Raw genomic sequence first — 20672 nt, 5'->3', positions numbered from 1 at the left:
GGACCCCAGGATCATGTCCCTGGCCGAAGGCAGGCGCTAAACTGCTGAGCCACCCAGGGATCCCCCTAGTAGGTTTTTTTTTTTTTTTTTTTAATATGCCCACAAATCACCATCCTTCTTTAAATAATATTGATCCAGACTATTTTTCCTCAACCACAGTGGTTAGCGTATTATAGGACTCAGTAATGTCTGTTTTTAAGGTTAATTTCTTAACTCTTTTTCTTGTTTATGAAAGTAATTTGCCCATTATAGGAAACTTGGAAAATACAGAGGTATAGAGAGCATATCATAAAAGTTACCTATAATTATCTGTAATACCCCACCTTTACCTAGAGATAACTACTGTTAATATTCTGGTGTATTTCCTTCCAGTGTTTTTAAATTTTTATAATCCAGATTAAAAACATGTACAAGGGCAGCCCCGGTGGCGCAGCGGTTTAGCGCCGCCTGCAGCCCAGGGCATGATCCTGGAGACCTGGGATCGAGTCCCACGTCGGGCTCTTTGTATGATGCCTGCTTTTCCCTCTGCCTGTGTCTCTGCTTCTCTCTCTGTCTCTATGACTATCATAAATAAATAAAAATAAAAAAAAATAAAAACACAATAATACATGTATTTATAATCATAAAAGTAACAAGACATTCTTATAAGTATTTGAACAGTTTTTTTTAAAGATTTTATTTATTTATTCATGATAGACATAGAGAGAGAGAGGTAGAGACACAGGCAGAGGGAGAAGCAGGCTCCATGCCGGGAGCCTGACGCGGGACTCGATCCCGGGACACCAGGACTATGCCCTGGGCCAAAGGCAGGCGCTGAACCACTGAGCCACCCAGGGATCCCCCCCTTGAACACTTTTTTAAGTAATCTCCACACCCAATGTGGGGCTCGAACTCAGAACCCAGAGATCAAGAGTTGCATGTTCCACCAACTGAGCCAGTCAGGCTCTTGATAAAGCTAAAATCTGGGGAGCCTAGGTGGCTCAAATGATTAGGTGTTTGCCTTCTGCTCAGGTCATCTCTAATTGAGCCCTGCATTGGAATCCCTGCTCTGTGGGAAGCCTGCTGCTTCTCCTTCTGCAGCTCCCCCTCTTTGTGCATTCTCGTTCTCTCTCTCAGATAAAATCTTAAAAAAAGCTAAAATCTTTCTTTTCTACCACACTTTTTTTTTTTTTTTTTTTTTTTAAAGATTTTATTCATGAGAGGCAGAGGGAGAAGCAGGCTCCCTTGGGAAACCTGATGTGGGACTTGATCTCAGGACCCCAGGATCATGACCTGAGCCAAAGGCAGACGCTCAACCACTGAGCCCCCAGGTGCCCCTCTACCAGACCTTTCTTAAATTTACCTCCAGAAGTAACAGCAGATCAAGCTATGTCCTCTTAGATCCATTTCTGTGAACATGTAGTGCAGACAGTGTTAAAGCAGTAGGTTGTGTGTTTTATCTGTAACTTAATAGCGAATCTCAAGAGAGGTTTGTTTGTTTTAAGATTTTATTTATTTATTCATGAGAGAGAGACAGGCAGAGACACAGGCAGGAGAAGCAGGCTCCACGCAGGGAACCCGATGTGGGACTTGATCCCGGGTCTCCAGGATCACACCCAGGATTGAAGGTGGCGCTAAACCACTGAGCCACTCAGCCACCCTGGCTGCCCTCAAGAGTTTTTCCTGAAGTGTTTATAGTGTTCCACAAAATGGATAAAATGTAACTTAAAAAAACATGTTTCTAATTTTTTAAAGATTTTATTTTGAAGTAATCCTCCACCCAATGTGGGGCTCCAACTCAACTGTCCTGCGATCAGGAGTCACATGCTCCACCAACTGAGCCAGCCAGGCCCCATAGGTTGTTTTTAGTTTTTTAAATATTTTGTTTAATGGTGCATTGAGCATTCTCGTAGCTCCTCCTTGTGTGTATGCATGGTATATGGGGAAAGTTCCAACTTGCTCAGTCACAAGTGTACTGAGTTTTAGCAGCTGTTGGCCACTTCCCACCAAGAAGACTTTACTGGTGTTCTTTAATAGTGAAATTCAAGGTTATTGTTTCCTCCAAATCCTTACCAGTGCTTTATGTTGTAAATCTTTGAGAGTTTTGCCAATTACTTTTGTATAATGAAGGTGGAAGAAAGCGGTCATGTTCTTCTTCTTTTTTTTTTTTTTTTTAAGATTTATTTATTTATTCATGATAGACATAGAGAGAGAGAGGCAGAGACACAGGAGGAGGGAGAAGCAGGCTCCATGCCAGGAGCCCGATGTGGGACTCGATCCTGGGATTCCAAGATCGCGCCCTGGGCCAAAGGTAGGTGCCAAACCACTGAGCCACCCAGGGATCCCCGTCATGTTCTTTAAAAAAAAAAAAATTTGCCTTCATTCTTCTGCTTTTTAACAATCCAAAGTGGACTGCCAGTTGTAGGAAACAGTGTGGTGCTTAGAAAAATGATTTCTATTTCTTTAAAAAGATTTTTCTCATCCTAAAGCTAATGTATATGGACAGTATTATAGGTCCACACTAACGTACATTTAAAAGTTAAAAAAAATTTTTTTAAGATTTTATTTATTCATGAGAGACACATACAGAGGCAGAGACATAGGCAGAGAGAGAGAAGCAGGCTCCATGAGGGAGCCCGATGTGGGACTCGATCCTGGGACTCCAGGATCACGCCCTAGGCCGAAGGTAGGCCTCAACCACTGAGCCACCCAGGCATCCCAAAATGTTCAAATATTTCCATAATTTCACCCTACAGGGGAGAGCTGCTATTAAGTTTGGCAGTTATTCCACTTTGATTTTGTTTGGCTTCTTTAATTCATTTGTGTCTAGATCAATACTTAGAATTGCCAGGAGATACTCAGAAGGGTTGAGTGTTTGAGCTTTAGAGCTCAAGTTGTGCTTGAATGCTGGTGCTGTTCACTCCCTGTGAGACCTCCGGCAAGTTGCCACCCTTCTGCAGCCTCAATTTCCTCATCTGTTAAATGGAGCTCATATTTTACAAGAGGGCTCTTCATCCAACTAAAGTACTTAGAGTTTGGCACTCAGTGGGAAGTATTAAATATTACTAATAAAGGTCTTTGCTTAGAAACCCCAGCCATGACACCTGTTCATTGTGGGTTATAGGTGTGGGTACTGTGGTGCCAGGGACTGTGAGGAGAGGTAGATTTGGCATGGAATGAGTGTTTCCTGCCTCTCTTGGAGTCACTGTGTATTAAATACACTGGGTACCTGGCGTTGGCCAGGAAGTCTGGTGGGAGGGAAAGTGGTAGTGGTAGATATCCCCAGGATGAGCTTCAAGGAGTCTGTAAAATTGTATTTTATGTGTTTTGTAAATTTTCTTTTTTTTTTTTTTAATATTTTTTAATTTTTATTTATTTATGATAGTTAGAGAGAGAGAGGCAGAGACACAGGCAGAGGGAGAAGCAGGCTCCATGCACCAGGAGCCCGATGTGGGATTCGATCCCGGGTCTCCAGGATCGCGCCCTGGGCCAAAGGCAGGCGCCAAACCGCTGCGCCACCCAGGGATCCCCTGTAAATTTTCTTCATGAAATGTGGCCTACTCTTTAAAATGGCTGGAAAAACTCTCGTAAATTTTTTAAAAATCTACTTGTAGCATTTTACGTAATAATTGCTATTTGAGGGGGGAACCCATTCATACCCTTTCTTAGCTTCCATAATACTCCAGCTATTATTCCTTTTTTTCCAAATGAGGAAACTGGGTTCAAGGTGAAGCCTGCTTGAGATCACACAGCTAGTAAATGGTAGAACTGGCCTTTGGAGCTAGAGCTAAGTTCTTTTCACTGTGTGCTTATAAACCACGGGTTATAATTCAAGTTATAGGATAGTGAACCACACCCAGCCTGACCTTCCACCATTTCCCGCTTTGTCTGTTATATCTTCCCATTCTGAGTGCTTAATAGCTTTTACACGCTTGACTTGATCATTCTGTATCTTTTTACATACTGTCTGTCCTTTTTGAGTGCCTTGTAGACTCCTGTTATTCTCCCCACAGCCCTGCTCTGTGAAACCCTGTCCTAGCATCCCAAGTGGAGTTCATTATTGCTCCCTCTGTAGCACGCTTGCCTCTGGTATGTGCTTCCTTTTTGGCATAGGTGACAGTTGGTTGCATTTACATGCTGATCTTGGTCAGACTAAGTATATTAACTTAGGGACTTTCTCTTCTTGGTATCTATTTCCTATTGTTTGGCACATAATTGGTGTTACAGTGTTAAAATGCATACAGACCTCCTTCCTAGGAAAGAAGTTACACGATAAGCCACCATCAACCTATTCTCCCTTTGCCCCTGTTGAATGCATTATCTACTTAGCAGCCATAGTGATTTTTTTTAATTTTTTTTTTCATGCAAATATGGTCCAGTCACAATCCTGCTTAAACCTTCTGTGGCTTCCCACTGCTTTTAGGATCAAGTTAAACATTTAACATGTCCTACCATAAATGTCACACACACTTACAAGACATGGTCAAGGCCTTGGATCAGTAAAGGTACAATGAGGCACTCATATACAGATAGTTCATGACTGACACAGACAAGAAGAACAAGCTGAAGGTGCCAGCTCCCTGGGTCCTGGTCCCACACACCAAAATGGACAACATTAAAGCAAAAGATGCTGATGACTGCACACAAGTTGTGGGTGTGCTGTTTCAACTCAGCGGGTTTACATTCTGCAGCTCAGGTCTGCAAGATGTGGAGCAGAAAGCTTCATACCTCATCAGATTCTGGGAGACAGGAGAAACTGTCTCATGACAGCTTCCCAGAGGAGATAAGGAAGCAAGTGGGAGATGGCCTCACAGCAGCTCCTCTAGAGGCCTCCCATCTAGTGTTCAGGAGGATCACAAGGTGTTCTGGCAAGACTCAGAGGAGCTGTTGTCCCATGTTGCTAGGGTACTTTTCTCCTAGGGTACTTTTTTCTTCCTATAAGGTCCCTCATGATACCTGGCTCCTTTTTACCTCTTAGCCTTATTTTCTGCCATTCCTGCTGCACTTGGCTCACTTTGTTCCAGCCAAGCTGGCTTCTCTGTTTTCAGTTACAGGTGGTTTTCCTGCCTTTGCACATGCTGATCTGTGCCTGCAGGTTTCCTTGGATTCCTTCCGCTAAACGCCATTTGATTTGCCTGGCTAACTCCTATAATGTTTCAGTTCTTTATTTTATTTTATTTTATTTTTATTTTATTTATTTTTAAAGATTTTATTTATTTATTCATGAGAGACAGAGAAAGAGAGGCAGAGACACAGGCAGAGGGAGAAGCAGGGGAGCCCGATGTGGGACTTGATCCTAGGACCCCAGGATCATGCCCTGGGCCAAAGGCGGCACTAAACCACTGAACCTGGGCTGCCCTTATTTTTTTTGTTTTTAAGATTTTATTTATTTATTCATAGACAGAGAGAGAGAGGCAGAGACTCAGGCAGAGGGAGAAGCAGGCTCCATGCAGGGAGCCCGATGTGGGACTCAATCCCGGGTCTCTAGGATCACACCCCAGGCTGCAGGCGGCGCCAAAGCCCTGCGCCACCGGGGCTGGGCTGCCCATGTTTCAGTTCTTAGACTAAATATTACTTTCTTGGAGAAGCCCTTCTCCTAGTCTAGTTTAATAAGTTCTCTTGCTTTCTACTATTATAACTGATTAGCTTTCCTTTCATAGTACTTTTCCCTCATGTAGCTGCTTATATGGTCCTTCATTTTTTTTTTAAATTTTATTTATTTATGATAGGCACACAGTGAGAGAGAGAGAGGCAGAGACATAGGCAGAGGGAGAAGCAGGCTCCATGCACCGGGGGCCCGACATGGGATTCGATCCCGGGTCTCTAGGATTGAGCCCTGGGCCAAAGGCAAGCGCCAAACCGCTGTGCCACCCAGGGATCCCCCTTATATGATCCTTCAAATGATTACTTTGTATCCATTTCTTCCTTAAATTATAAAGTCAGCATGGGCAGGGAAGTGCCTATCTTGCTTATCTCATTAATTTAGGCACCACAGTATAAATTCTTGGACTTGGTAAGTATTTGTTGAAGGAATCAGTAACACTTTAGTTTAAATTAGGGAAGTAGTATGGCAGAAATAGCGCTGACTTGAGAATTGAGCTGATTCAGTTTTCCTAATCACTTTTTAAAAAAATATTTATTTATTAATGAGAGACACACAGAGAGAGAGGCAGAGACACAGGCAGAAGGAGAAGCAGGCTCCATGCAGGGAGCCTGATGTGGGACTCTATCTGGGTCTCCAGGATCAGGCCCTGGCCTGAAGGCAGCACTAAACTGCTGAGCCACCCAGGCCGCCCACTAACCATTGTTAACTAGGTATGTGACCTCGAGCTTTCATTTCTTCATCTGTCAAATGAAGTAAAATACTTGGTGATCTGGGCTTACCTGGGTTTCTATGATAATCAGTGATTCTGGATGAACATTTAATTAGCAGGATTCGGGGCGTCTGGGTGTCTCAGTCAGTTGAGTGTCTGCCTTCGGCTCAAGTCATGATTTCAGGGTCCTGGGATCGAGCCCTGCATCAGGTTCTCTGCTCACTGGGGAGTCTGCTTCTCCCTCTCTCTGCCTGCTGCTCCCCCTGCTTATGTGCTCTTTCTGTCAAATTAATAAAATCTTAAAATACTTAGAGTTCTAAAGGAGTGGGGCCTAGGATAAGAATCCCACTGTTTTTTTGTTTTTTTTTTTTTTTAAGGTTTTATTTATTCATAGAGACAGAGAGAGAGGTGCAGAGACACAGGCAGAGGCAGAAGCAGGCATCATGCAGGGAGCCCGATGTGGGACTCGATCCAGGGTCGCCAGGATCACGCCCTGGGCTGCAGGCGGCGCTAAACCGCTGCGCCACCGGGGCTGCCCCAGAATCCCACTGTTTAGTTGACATCTCTACCCAAGTGTCCTCTCCAGAAGCAAACTCCTGCTCTCCCCTTCAAGTCTGTTCTTCACTTGCCTTCCCCATTTCAGCATGTAGCAACTCCATTCTTCCAGTTACTCAGGCCCAAACTCCAGTGTCCTTCTATTTTTTTTTTTATTTAAAGATTTTATTTATTTATTCATGAGAGACACAGAGAGGCAGAGACATAGGCAGAGGGAGAAGCAGGTTCCATGTAGGAAGCTTGATGCGGAACCCGATCCCAGCACTCCGGAATCACGTCCTGAGCCAAAGGCTGACACTCAACCACCGAGCCACCCAAGCATCCCCCCAGTGTCATTCTTGACTCTTCTCTCACATCCCTTGGCCAATCTCTCAGCAGATCTTTTTTTTTTTTTTTAAGATTTTTATGTATTTATTCATGGTAGACATAGAGGCAGAGACACAGGCAGAGGGAGAAGTAGGCTCCATGCCGGGAGCCTGGTGCAGGACTCAATCCTGGGACTCCAGGACTGTACCCTGGGCCAAGGCAGGCGCTAAACCGCTGAGCCGTCTAGGGATCCCCTCTCTCAGCAAATCTTAACTGTTACTGCCTTCGGCATATATCCAGACTCTAGCCCCTTCTCACTGCCTCCACCACTCTAACTCTGGTCCATGTCACCATCATCTTTCACGGGGCTGTTACACTAGCCTGCAACCTGGTCCCCCTGCTGCCTTCTGTTCTACATGGAGCAGCCAGAAGGATCCTTGGGAAGAAGTTGGAGCATTGATTCCTGTTCAGAATTCTTCATTAGCTTTTCGCTCAGAGTAAAGTCAGAATCTTTAGTCAATTCTGCAAGATCCTATACAATTTGAATCCTTGTTCTTTTTTCTTTAAGTTTTTTTAAATTTTTATTTATTTATGATAGTCACACAGAGAGAGAGAGAGAGAGGCAGAGACATAGGCAGAGGGAGAAGCAGGCTCCATGCACCGGGAGCCCGACGTGGGATTCGATCCCGGGTCTCCAGGATCGCGCCCTGGGCCAAAAGCAGGCGCTAAACCGCTGTGCCACCCGGGGATCCCCCGCTGCGCCACCCAGGGATCCCTGAATCCTTGTTCTTATCTCTTACCAACATTCCCCCTTGTTTATTCTGCTTTGGCCATGCTGGCTTCTTTGCTGTTTGTTTTGTTTTGTTTTTTAATTTTAAAATTACCATTTTAACCATTTTAAGTATATAGTTCAGTGGCATCAAGTACCTTAGCATGGTTGGGCAGCCATCACCACTTACCATCTCCAGAGCTTTTTTTTCATTGTCCTGTACTGAAACTCTGTCCCCATTTAGACACTAACTCCCTATTTCCCTCTTCCCCCAGGCACTGGCAACTACCATCTACTTTCTATCCATTTGTTTATTCCAGGTACCACATGTAACTGGAATTCATAAAGTATTTGTACTTTTGTGACTGGCTTATTCCACTTAGCATAATGCCTTCAAGGTTCACCCACGTTGTAGCATGTGTCAGGATTTTTCAGACTTTTAAAACTCTTTTCAAGGACGCCTGGCTGACTCAGTGGAGCATGCAACTCTTGTTCTCAGGGTTGTGAGTTCGAGCCCTATGTTGAGTTGGGTGGAGAGATTACTTAAAATCTTTTATTTATTCAATCCATTGGCTGAGCCAACCAGGTGCTCCAAAATTTCTTTTCAAGGAATATTCCATTATATGTATGCATCACACTTTATCCATTCATCCATCAATAGATACTTGGGTTGCTGCCACTTTTTGACTGTTATCATAACAATGCTGTTATCAATGTGGGTGTAGAAATACCCCTTTGCTGTTCTTTGAAAACAAAAGTTACCACCTCACTTTAGAGGACCCTTGGGTTTTCTGTAGGAGATGCTTTTCCTTCATTCTGTAGGTTGGCTTGTACCTTTTGTCAGGTCATTGTTCAATGTCACCTTCTCATAGAAGCCTTTCCCAACTATCCTATTTTAAATTGCACCTCCCCACACTGCCCTGGCTCTTTTTCCCATCACTCATGCTTCATCCTCTTTCATGATGCTTACCAACATCTGACAGAGGTTTTACTTTTTTCTCTGTCTCTGTCTCCATCTGACTTTCTCAAAGGCTGGGGAATGTCAGGTCCAAGAAGATTGTTTTGTTCATTGCTGTATCCTCAGTGCCTAGAAGAGGGCCTGGCACCCACAGTCACTCAGTAACTATTTGATGGACAGATGAATGAATAAATATGAGTGAATAAGGTTTGGTGGTAGGAGGGAAAAGGGACAGTGAAGAGAGATGGTTTTCCCCAGTCAGCTGTGCTCATCAGTTCTCATATTTCTGGATGCTACTGTGATCCTGAGGGTAAAATTAAAATCTTAGCTTTTTCTTCCTCGTATCTTCTCCAGTGATTGTACCTGCCCCCCGAAACCCCCCAAACAGTTGTGTTCTGGAGAAGTTGCATGACAGCCCAGAATGTGCACACAATTGAGGGGATCAACATGAGTTTGCAGGTGTTAAATCTCATCAAGGAAACCAAAACAACACCTCCCCCACTGTGTGCCAAACAAACCATTTTCCACTATTAGATCATTACTTAAAGGGCCTTTTTTAACATGAAAGGTATAGGAAGGCAAGATTCAAAACAAAAGACATGTTTTAAATTTAATAAATTTGACTTTTTAAAAAAATTTGCTTATGTTGTCTTTATTTTTCCAATTTTCTTGGTGGATAGCTGTGCGCAGAGAGGCACCAAGCAGGTGGCTGAGGCCTGGGTGCCTCTGGCACCACAGACTGAACAGAACCATGGTAGAGAGCCTGATGATGCTCAGCAAAGGTCCAGGGTGATCGTGAACCAGTCATTTCTTAGGGCTATTTGGCCCTGACATTTGTAACTCTCTAAATTGTGAGTTCTCTCAGGTGTTGTTCAAATTGCCCTATCCTGACCTGTCATTGGATCATGAAATGAATGGAGTGAGATTTTTGCCTTCAAGAAAAGATAATCTATAATGCTAAAGGAAAAAAGGAAGACACAAAGAGCCCCTATGTTGTGATTTATATGCACTAGCCACAGTAGATAGACCTCATGTCTTCAGTAGCAACTTTAATACTACCACCCTTTTTGTTTTCATGTCTGCCTTATCCTACCAGATTGTGATCCTGCCCGTAGGGACAGCGTGGTGGTGGTGGAATTTAGTGGGTATAGCTAAGCTTTCCTCAGGCACGCTGTACCACATGGGACATAGGTGTGCGGAGATCCTGACCTCCCCCCCACCTCCCCACCCCCACCATTGCCTCCCAGCGGCTCGCTGATCTGTTTACCTAGCTGTAATGTCCAAAAAATAAGGTATTTTATTCATGGGCCTTAACTTGGAAGGGGTGGGAACCATGTGGTAACAGTGTTTGGCACCTAGGAAGGTATTTGTTGTTTGTTAAATGAGGTAGTCTAGACAGAGGTTATTCTTCCTTATTAATATTTTAAAATAGAAAGAGTAAGCAGTTTGGTCAGTCGAGGCGGCCAATAATAAGCATGTACCGTTCTGAATCTGTTTCGCTTTCTGTGACACCATCCTGGGTTGCGTTTTATGTGCGCATACATACATAGTGTTGCATCCTCACCCATGTGTAAATGAAGGCGAAGGCTATGGCTAATTCGGAAAAGCCTGAGCTCTGGAGGTTTTCTTCCCTGGTACAGATAAATCTATTCTGACATTGCTACATTTTCCTCTGGGCCTTTGGGGAATACACGGGTTTATCTGAGAACCTGCTTGCTGGGGAGGAATATTTATAGAATCTCTGAGCTGGAAAGAACTTTGGAGAACATCTAGTCAGTGGTTGCCAGACATGGCAATATCAGAGTGACTTGGTAGTCTTTACCGAGGCTTAGGCTCTACCCCAGGTGATTCTGATGGAGAGGTCTGGGCGTGGTAGGGCCTAGAAGCTGAAACCTCTCAGGTGGCTTTGATGCAGCTGGAATGATCCACTTCTCCCATTTCATAGATGGGGAAAGGGAGACACAGAAAAGTGAGATTACTGCAAGGGTACCTAGTGGCCTAGCTAGGAGGCCAGATCTCTGGACTCCCATGCCCCGAATGTTCCTTCTTGTCACGTGGGGGGCTCTCTGTTTGATCCACACATGAGGAAGTAGCCCATGGGGCAGGCACACCATGGCTCTTTGGCTGTCTGAGCGTGGTGCCCTCATCGGAATGTTGGATTGCAAAATTAGAGTTCAAGGACAAAAATACAGTGACACTAGGGGATTTCAGCTCCCTCTACGCCAGCTGAAAACAGCTTGCTATCTTTTTAGCTACACATCACCTTAATACAAATTTGGAGAATTATAGGAAAAGAAAAATAAAAAAATATAAGAAAAATTTCCCACTTAACCCAAACATTTTTTATGATGTTAGTGCATTTCCTTTTGGTCTTTTTTCCCCTGTGAACATGAGTTTTAGCATTGTAGACAGTGTTTTCATTTATTATTATATCACAGACACTTTCCTGTGTTGCTACTTAGTATTTAAACCTATCATTCCTATCCATAGAAATTAAACATGTTAAGTTGCTTTTAGTTTTAGGGGCTATAAGTAGTAATGCAGTGAACTACTCAACGCATACAGTATCATTTTCATGTTTAGAATTATTTCTCAAGGATAGATTTTCAGATATAGAATGTGGGGGACGCCTGGGTGGCTCAGTGGTTGAGCATCTGCCTTTGGCTCAGGGTGTGATCCCGAGATCTGGGATCGAGTCCCACATCAGGCTCCCTGCATGGAGCCTGCTTCTCTCTCTGCCTATGTCTCTGCTTCTCTCTCTGTGTCTCATGAATAAATAAATAAAAATCTTAAAAAACAAAAGATATGGAATTGCTGGGTCAGAGGGTAAGGATATTACTGTGGGTTTCATACTGACAAACTGTTTTATGAAAAAGATCAGTTTGCTTTTACTCCACAGCAAGCAGTCTGCAAGAATATTTATTTTTGGTTTTGAGCATTTAATTTTTAATTAAAAATTAACAGTTATATTTTTTCTAATTATAAGAAATATTAGGGGTGCCTGGCTGGCTTAATAGGTGGAGCATGCAACTCTTGATCTTGGGGTGGTGAGTTTGAGCCCCACGTTGGGAGTAGAGATTACTTAAAAAACAAAAAAGAAGGAAATTTAAACCATAATTGTTGTCTTTCTCAAAGTATTTTTTTGTTATAAAATTTTACACATAAAGAAAAGTAGAAAGTAGTAGCAAGAACACCCATATACATGCCTACCATCTTGTTTGAACAGTTAGTAACATTTTGTTTTACTTGCTTGCTTCACTATGTAGTTTTTAATTATTTTTTATTATTTTTTTCTTGACCATTTCAAAATAAATTGAAGGCATTGTGACACCTCATTCCTAAAAACTTACAACATTTGTTTCTTAATAAGTTAGTTAGCTATGGAACTATAATGCCATTATCTGTTCTCCCAAAAATGTCTTTGGTAGTGGTCTTTTTCCAAATCAGGATGTAATAAAAAAAATTTACACATTGTATTTACTCTTTTAAAGGTCTTTCTTACTCTAGAACACTCTCAACCCCCACCTCCCATACACCTTGTTTACCCTGTCATGTTGACTTTTCAGAGATACCAGGCCAGTTTTCTTGTAGAAAGTCCACATCCTGGATTTGATTGATTGTCGTTTCTTTCCATGATTTCCCCTTGGGCTGTGGCTAAGGTCCCAGTGCCTGTTTAGATTCAGGTTAAACATTTTTTGAACAAGAATTCTTTTTTCCTTCGTATTTATTTTTTTAAGTAAATTCTGCCCCTGAGGTGGGGCTTGAATCCATGACCCCAGGATCAAGTGTCTCATGCTCTACTGACTGAGCCAGCCAGGCACCCTGACAAGAATTCTTCTTAGGTGTTGCTGTCCCACCAGGTAGATGAGTGTCACGTACTCTTGCTATTGGTAATGCTAAGCTTGATCTCTGGGTTAAGGTAATGGTTGCCCTTCTAGTATAAAGGTATTTTTTTTCCCTCTTCCCCTTTTTTTTTTTATTTTTTATTTTACTTATTCATGAGAGACACATAGGCAGAGGGAGAACCCTACAGGGAGCCTGATGCAGGACTTGATCCCAGGACCTCGGGATCATACCCTGAGCCGAAGGGAGATACTCAACTGCTGAGCCACCCGGGCATCCCCTAATTTTTTTTTTTTTTTTTGAAGATTTTATTTGACAGAAAGTGCAGGAGGAGGGGAGGAGGGGCAGAGAGAGGGAGAGGCAGACTCCTCGCTGAGCAGGGAACCCCCCACACAGGGCTCCATCCTAGGACCCTGGGATCATGACCTGAGCCTGAAGGCAGTCACTTAACTGACTGAGCCACCCAGGCGTCCCTGTGTCTTCCTTATTAATGATAAATTCCTGTAAATCGCTGAAACAAGGGTTTATTTTTTTAAAAAATTGTTGATTGTCAAATTGCCAGTAAATGATTGTATTAACACCATTCCACAGTCCACATGCTTTCTGCACCTGTTTGCCTTGCTCATTCTTTTTTCTTGGTTACAAAAGGAGCTCCTATATCCTATATATCACATTACATTTAAAAGTTATAGAGGGGATCCCTGGGTGGCTCAGCGGTTTGGTGCCTGCCTTCAGCCCAGGGTGTGATCCTGGAGTCCTGGGATCGAGTCCCGCATCAGGCTTCCTACGTGGAGCCTGCTTCTCCCTCTGCCTGTGTCTCTGCCTCTCTCTCTCTCTGTGTGTCTCTCATGAATAAATAAATAAAATCTTAAAAAAAAAGAGAAATACTTGGCCTAGAAAGTAAAAGTGCCCATAATTCTAATTCTTAGAGATAATTGCTATGCACAGTTCAGACATATCATTTTTAAAACATATCTATATGTGTGAATTGTTATTTACAATTATATAGAAATGAGCTCTTATTATAATGCCATCTTCTACTTATTTTTTCCCTGAATGTGTCATGGAAGTTTTTCTCTCCCAGTAAAGGTAGATCTACCTTATTATTTTTTTAAAAGGTAAAATATGTAACATAAATGTTGACATTTTAACCATATTTAAGTATTCAATTCAGTGGCATTAATTACATTCACAGTGTTATAGGACCACCACCTCTAATTATTTCCTTTTTTAAAAAAGTTTTTAATTAAGTAAACTCTATACCCAACATGGAGCTCAAACTCATGACACTGAGATCGAGTCACACAAGCCAGCCAAGCACCCCTCTAGTTAATTCTTTTTTTTTTTTTTAAGATTTTATTTATTTATTTATTCATGAGAGACAGAGAGACAGAGAGAGAGAGAGAGAGAGAGGCAGAGACACAGGCAGAGGGAGAAGCAGGCTCCATGCAGGGAGCCTGACATGGGACTCGATCCCGGGTCTCCAGGATCATGCCCTGGGCTAAAGGCAACGCTAAACCACTGAGCCACCTGGGCTGCCCTAGTTAATTCTTTTTAAATGGCTGTAAGATGGCATTCCTTGGTGGATGAACCAGAATTTATTCAATCAGTGCCCTATTTTTTGGACAGTTGGTTGTTCTCTTAAGAATGGTGCCGCAGGGATGCCTGGGTGGCTCAGTGGTTGAGTGTCTGCCTTCAGCTCAGGGCGTGATCCTGGGGTCCTGGAATCAAGTCCCTCATAGGGCTCCCTACAGGGAGCCTGCTTCTCCCTCTGCCTATTTCTCTGCTTCTCTCTCTCTCTCTGTGTCTCTCATGAATAAATAAAATCTTTTGAAAAAGTTAATTTTAAAAAAGTGCTGCAGAGAATATCCTTGCCTATCTGTGTTCATTTATGTGAGCTAGCTTTCTGGAATTGGGGAAAGCTAGTTAGAAGATACAAACGTTTTACATTTCTTTCTTTCTTTTCTTTTTTTTTTTTTTTACATTTTACATTTCAATAAATATTACCTAATTGTCTTTCAAAAACACTGAACCTGTGAATTCCTGGATGGCTCAGTTAAGCCTCTGGTAAGCGGTTAAGCACCTGACTCTTGATCTTGGCTCAGGTCTTGACCTCAGGGTCGTGAGTTCAAGCCCTGTGTTGGGTCCACACTGGGTGTAGTGCCTACTTAAGAAAAAAAAAAGTGTTGTTACAGTGTTTATACTGTAACCAAGAGCATCTGAGACTGGTAAATTATTGATTTGTCTTGTTAACTATTTGCTCTCACAAGGTTAACCAGACCTGCTCTGTGTTTAACCCTGTTCAAATTGAAGAGCTAGTTGGCCAAACAGAAGCAAGAATAATAGTTTAATTGATACTTATGTAGTACGTATATCAGACCTAGTGTTCAGGCATGGGAAATTTATTATGAATAAACTGACACATCCCTCCTCAGTGGAACTTACACACCAATGGAGACAGATACCATCTCACAAATGAATGTCAAGAAGTAGCAAGTAGGCATAGATAATAGGAGGCTTTGGTTGGGCTGGGAGTTCAGGAAGGATTCCCTGTCCCTGTTAATTTGGAATTTGAAGGATCAATGGGAATGATATAGGCAAAGAGCAGATTAGGAATGAAGGGTAGACAGAGAACATTCTGAGCTGCACAAACAGCATGTGCAAAGGTACTGTGGCAGATCCCTTTAGATTTTTTTTTTTTACTGGCCAATGAAGTTCAACATATTCGGTGCCTTTGAGGAAGGCAAATTCAGAATCACTGAGAGACCAAATAGAAGAGATCCCACCTCCAGGACCTTATAAGTAGAGAGATGAGAGGCTTTCCTAGGAAAATTCTGAGAAATTGCAAGTCATCTGCAGGAGAGAAGGCAGAGATGCACCAAAAGACATCAGCTTATATTTTTAGAATAAGTTGGGGAAAGCTGGAGGGCTTAGAAATTGTATGGCCACTGGAATACATGAGAAGATGGTCAAGAATGTGAAAGGCCCAGCCAAGCTAAATCTTCTGAAAAATGATCAACCAAAGAGCTTTTTTTTTTTTTTTTTTTTTTTTTAAGATTTTATTTATTCATGAGAATACATAGAGATGAGAGAGAGAGAGGCAGAGACACAGGTAGAGGGAGAAGCAGGCTCCATGCAGGGAGCCCAACATGGGACTTGATCCCAGGTCTCCAGGATCACGCCCTGGGCTGAAGGCAGCACTAAACCACTGAGCCACCTGGGCTACCCCAAAAGAGCTTTTAAAACTGTGTGCAGTAAGTGAAAGAAGAGACCTGCTGCTTCTTCCAGCATCCAGAGGAAGAACACAGCTTCACATCTCACTCTGCATCTGTCTCCTCTATGAAGGAAAATAATACAGTGTAACATGTAGTGAATAGGCTCTGTGCCAAAACCCAGTGTAGGCTATTTTATTGAATAGTAACACTATGAAGTTTATCTCAATTTTCTCTATGGAGAAACTAAGGCTTGGGGAGGCTAAGTAACTTGTCCAGGGCCACAGCAGCTCAGTGGTGGTGCAGGGTTGGGCAGAGTACAGATCTTCAGTCCAGACAAACCATCATACTGTGCCACCTTCGGTGAGAAAGGGGGGCTGTGAGAGGTGAGAGAGTAGCAGAAGTCAGGGGAACTGATCCATCTCAGGAGACAGACCTGAACTTGTATCCCGGATTCCCTGCTCACCACTTACCAGTATATGACTTAACGTCCCTGGTCTGCAGTTCCTGTATCTGTAAGACCAGAATGGCAGTGACCTGGCCCTGTTGTCACAGGAATTCAAAACTAGGCACAGAAAGTAAGTGCTTGACACTAGAGCAGGGGCTTAATAAGTAACGGCTGTTTTATTCTTATTTGGGAAGCAGAGATCACCCATAATGTAATCATCTTACATTGTGAGATTTGTTGGGTTCATGAATGAGTGCTACATAATGTCCTCGCCTTTGAAGTCCGTCTCTGGGGTAAGCCTACCAGTGTGGGGGAGCGCTCCAGAGTTTACACGTGACCTTTCGTGCATGTCAGCCCCTCACAGCACTGTTCTGAAGTGGGAATGAGGCTGAGATTTCACCTGTTCTAGGTGCGAAAAACTAAGGCCTTGAGGGATGAAGTGAATTGTGTAGGGTCTCGGCAAAGCTAGTATCTTCTACTTTTTGTTGGGATTAGTAGATAGAGTAGTGAGAATGAGTATTGATTTCTGCAGAGAGTTTGGTCAATCAGGTAGTCCTTAACAACAAGCAAGGCTCTTAGTGGCAATGCACTGAGGTGGCTATTGGGACACCTGGCTGGCTCAGTCCATAGAACATGTAACTTTTGATCTCAGGTCAAGAGTTCAAGCCCTATGTTGGGCATGGAGCCTACTTGAAAGAAGATACAGTTAGGGGGCTGTTGAAGTGGATAGAATACCTAGACCTTGGGAGTGTTGCTATATAGACCACTGTTGACCTGACCAAGTGTCTGCCCTGGGGAGCCTGGCCTGGAATGGGTCACATTGGTGGTTAGACTTGGATAAATAGCCTAGGAATTGTGCTGTTTGTGGCTGACACACACTGGGAGGGCCAGTCTGTCAGAACATAGGGTGACTGACCAGGACTTCTATGGACTACAGGGGCAGGAGGCAGACAGAAACCAATGATGAAATTAAATCAAGATTAAAGTAGAGTTTTGTGCAAAAAACCGAGCCTACAAGTATAGCATGGCTTGAGAGTAGTCAATTGAGAAAGATGGCTATTCTGGAATAGAATATCTGGAAGGAATGGTGGGGATCCACAGTGAGGTGGGCTGTCATAGGCTGGTAGCAGCTTTAAAGGAAGTGAAGACCCTTTGTCCTCAGCACAGGGCATGGTCGGGCTATTGTGGAATTGGGAAAACTGCCATGTATGGGGACAGTTGAAAATAACTCTGGGCCACCTTTGGCCAAGAGGAGATTTTAGAGAAGATGACAGGGCACAGCTCACTTCAAGTAAGTGAGGGACCCCACCCTGGAGACTGAGTCATTGACGTGGGTAGCGTGTAGGATGATGTATTTTTAACAGACGCAGGAGTTTGTGATGCATCCAAGGTCTGGGAGTCGTTGTCCTGAGGAAGAGAGGCTGGGTCCCTGAGGGTGGACCCCAGCTGGAAAGCAGTCTATACAAGGAAGCTGAGTTTGGCCAAGCGTGCAGGAGAATATTCTGAAATTATGCGGGAGTGGGTTGTATGGTTGTGTGGGATTATGAACTCTTGGCGTGGTAGGTGTGTGGGTGGTGCTCTGAACTTAAAAGCATAAAGTCACCTTTATAGAAGAAGGGCTCTAATGAACGTACGAGTTGTTCGGGCTTCCTAAATACGCTTTCCTTCCCTATTAGTGTATAAACCTGAGCCGTCCCATGTGGCAGTTTCATTTCAAGTTTATTAAAATTGAATAACATTGAAAACTCCTCAGCTGCACTCACCACCCTCCAAGTTGCTCTGCAGCCACATGTGGCTAGTGGCCAGTGTATTGGTTGTACGGATCTAGAACACATCCATCATGGCAGGAAGTCCTGGCCAGTGCTGGCTGTTGTGCACAGATGTTTGGAAAGCAGGACACATGGTGATCAAGGGTTGAGCACGCAATGATTTTATTTGTTACTAACAGTGGAGTTCATCTCCATTTTGGAGGGAAGGCTTGGGGAGTTATGTAACATGCCCAGGGCAACAGCAGGTAAGTGGGTCAGTCAGGCTGGATTTGAGTCCCACTTGCTAGCTGTGGCCTTAGTCACTTGTTGCAAGCCTCGATTTCCTGACTTGGAACCTGGGCTAATTAAGATTAGAGACACTTCACTGGATGGCGGTGAGAATGTGATGATGTAATGCTCGCCAAGTGCTTAGCATAGTGCTGGCATCACTGGGCGTTAATAAATAATTTTCTCATATCCATAAGTTGTAGTCTATATGCGAACATATTATTTTGTCTTTTTCCCCCCAATGGGCATTGTTTCTTAAACTATATATCTATCTGGTTAAAGCTTTTTACTAATTTTTTATTTTAAGTAGGCTCCATGCCCAGCATAGGGCTTGAACTCACCACTCAGAGCTCAAGAGTTGCTTGCTTTACCAACTGAGCCAGCCAGGCACCCTGAACCTATTTTTTAGATATCAGTGTGTCCATGGATTGCATAAGTGTTCCCTTGCTGTAGGGAATTTGGGACTTTACCTTTTCTCTACACTATATGATTATGATTACAGTTAATTGTTTTGCCTCCTGGGCCAAACACTGGGTAGTGTTATATTTTTTTATAACTAATTATGTGAGGAGGAGGAGGGACAGTGGGAGAATCTTCTCTTTTTATAAGGTTTATTTGCGAGAGAGCACAAGAGTGGGAGGGGGAGGTGTGGGGGTGAGAGGAGCAGAGAGAGGGACAAACACTCCTCCCTGAACCTGGAGCTCTGGGGCAGGGCCCAGTCCCACGACCCTGAGATCATGACCGAGCTGAAATTGAGTCGGGTGCTTAACCGACTGAGCCACCCAGCCCCTTTATTTTTATTTCTAAGGAAACTTAAGCTTAGGATAATTAATTTACAAAAAGAAAGGTAGATCTGATCTGTATATGGACATTGGAAAGGCGTCTAAGGTGTGTTGATAAATGAGAAGAGCAAGTTGCAGAACAGCTTGTGTGGTTTCTCTTACGGGGGTAATAATAGAAACTGTGCCAGTACTTTATGTAACCTCTGCTAATCCCCACAACAGCTCTGAGGAAACAAGTGCTTAGGGTAAATTGACCAAGATGACTTGATAGTCAGTGGCCCTGTGCTTTCCCCAGCCGCCTGCTGTATACCTGCTGTATACCATGTCCTGCCTGTGCACAGGCTGTTGAAAGTCCTTTGATGCGCTATTGGTGGGTTCTTCACACCTACCCTGAGAGGCAGATAGTGAAGATTTCCCTGGGAAAGGGTAAGGGGTCTGCAGTCTGCACTGGGGAGGACCCTCCTGCTGTGGTGGTCAGGTGGATGATGGTTGGGGCCCCGTTTCCTAATGGGGTCGGTTCTCACTAATGAGTGACCCGAAAAGGTAATGGCAGCTGTGTACCTGTACTGGTTCAGATGCCGGGCTTGGCTAAGTTTGGATTTAAATGTTCCGGTGACATAGAGAAGGGGGCCTGGGATAGTGGCTTGAGCTTTGCCTCTTTCCTTACCTGTCAGGATGATTCTCTAGACCAGGACTGTCAGCTAGAAGGGAAGCAGCCATTCCTTCCCCTCTCATTTTTGGAGGTTCCTGAAATCTTCCCTGATCACAGTGTACCCTGTGAAAGTTGTCACAGTTTAAGATCAACTAACACAAACCCCATCGTGACAATCAATTACCTAGTACTGCAAAGCAAATTGCCCCCACATTTAAAGGCTTAAAACAATAAACATTTCTCTCTCACAGTTTCTGTGGACCAGGAATTTGGGAGCGGCTTGGCTGGATGGTTCTAGCGTGGGGTCACTCAAGAAATCATAATCCAGGTGTTGATCAGAACTGTGGTTACCTGAAGGCTTGGCCTTGGGCTAGAGTACCCACATGCAAGGTGGTGCTCGTTATTGGCAAAAAGCCTCAGAGAGTCTATCTGAGTGGACCTCTCCCAGCACTGCCTTAATGTCTTAACACAGCGACTGTCTTTAACCTTTATGACTAGTCTTGGAGGTCACAAAGCCTCACTTATGTCCCATTCTAGTCATTAGAAGTTAAGTCCGTCTGCTGCACATTAAAGGGGGTCACCTTTAGAGACGCCTGGGTAGCTCAACAGTTGAGTGTCTGCCTTCAGCTCAGAGCATGATCCCAGAGCCCTGGGATCAAGTCCTACATTGGGCTCCCTGTGGGGAGTCTGCTTCGTCTGCTTCTTCCCTCTGCCTGTGCCTCTGCCTCTCTCTCTCTTTCTCTCTCTCTCTCACATGAATAGATAAATAAAATCTTTTTAGAAAGGTGTGTGTGTGGGGGGGAGATATCAGAGCTCAT

General features: G+C 43.6%; 1 protein-coding gene and 1 long non-coding RNA gene across 4 annotated transcripts in view; one reads left to right on the top strand and one right to left on the bottom strand.

Annotated features, from left to right (window-relative positions):
- The window catches only part of ACO2 (aconitase 2), a 55974-nt gene that overhangs the window by 12112 nt on the left and 23190 nt on the right, over positions 1–20672 (top strand). Inside the window, exon 1 of one of the 3 annotated variants that reach the window (XM_049115802.1) lies at positions 2159–2290. The exons of the other annotated variants lie outside the window; for them this stretch is intronic. Within the exon in view, the coding sequence (XP_048971759.1) occupies positions 2174–2290 (117 nt within the window). The 5' untranslated portion in view covers positions 2159–2173. Of the gene's footprint in view, positions 1–2158; positions 2291–20672 lie in introns of those variants that run through there. 3 annotated transcript variants of the gene reach the window in all.
- LOC112667098 (uncharacterized) lies at positions 15819–20329 on the bottom strand. Its single transcript, XR_003141045.3, has 3 exons — positions 20104–20329; positions 19870–19977; positions 15819–16313 (listed from the first exon to the last, which is right to left on the bottom strand). It is a non-coding gene; the product is annotated as an uncharacterized LOC112667098 (long non-coding RNA).

The sequence above is a fragment of the Canis lupus genome, chromosome 10 (assembly GCF_003254725.2).
Source record: "Canis lupus dingo isolate Sandy chromosome 10, ASM325472v2, whole genome shotgun sequence".
NCBI lineage: Eukaryota > Metazoa > Chordata > Mammalia > Carnivora > Canidae > Canis > Canis lupus.
The sequence above is the reverse complement of the archived record's forward strand: the minus strand, read 5'-3'. Positions and strand labels throughout refer to the sequence as shown.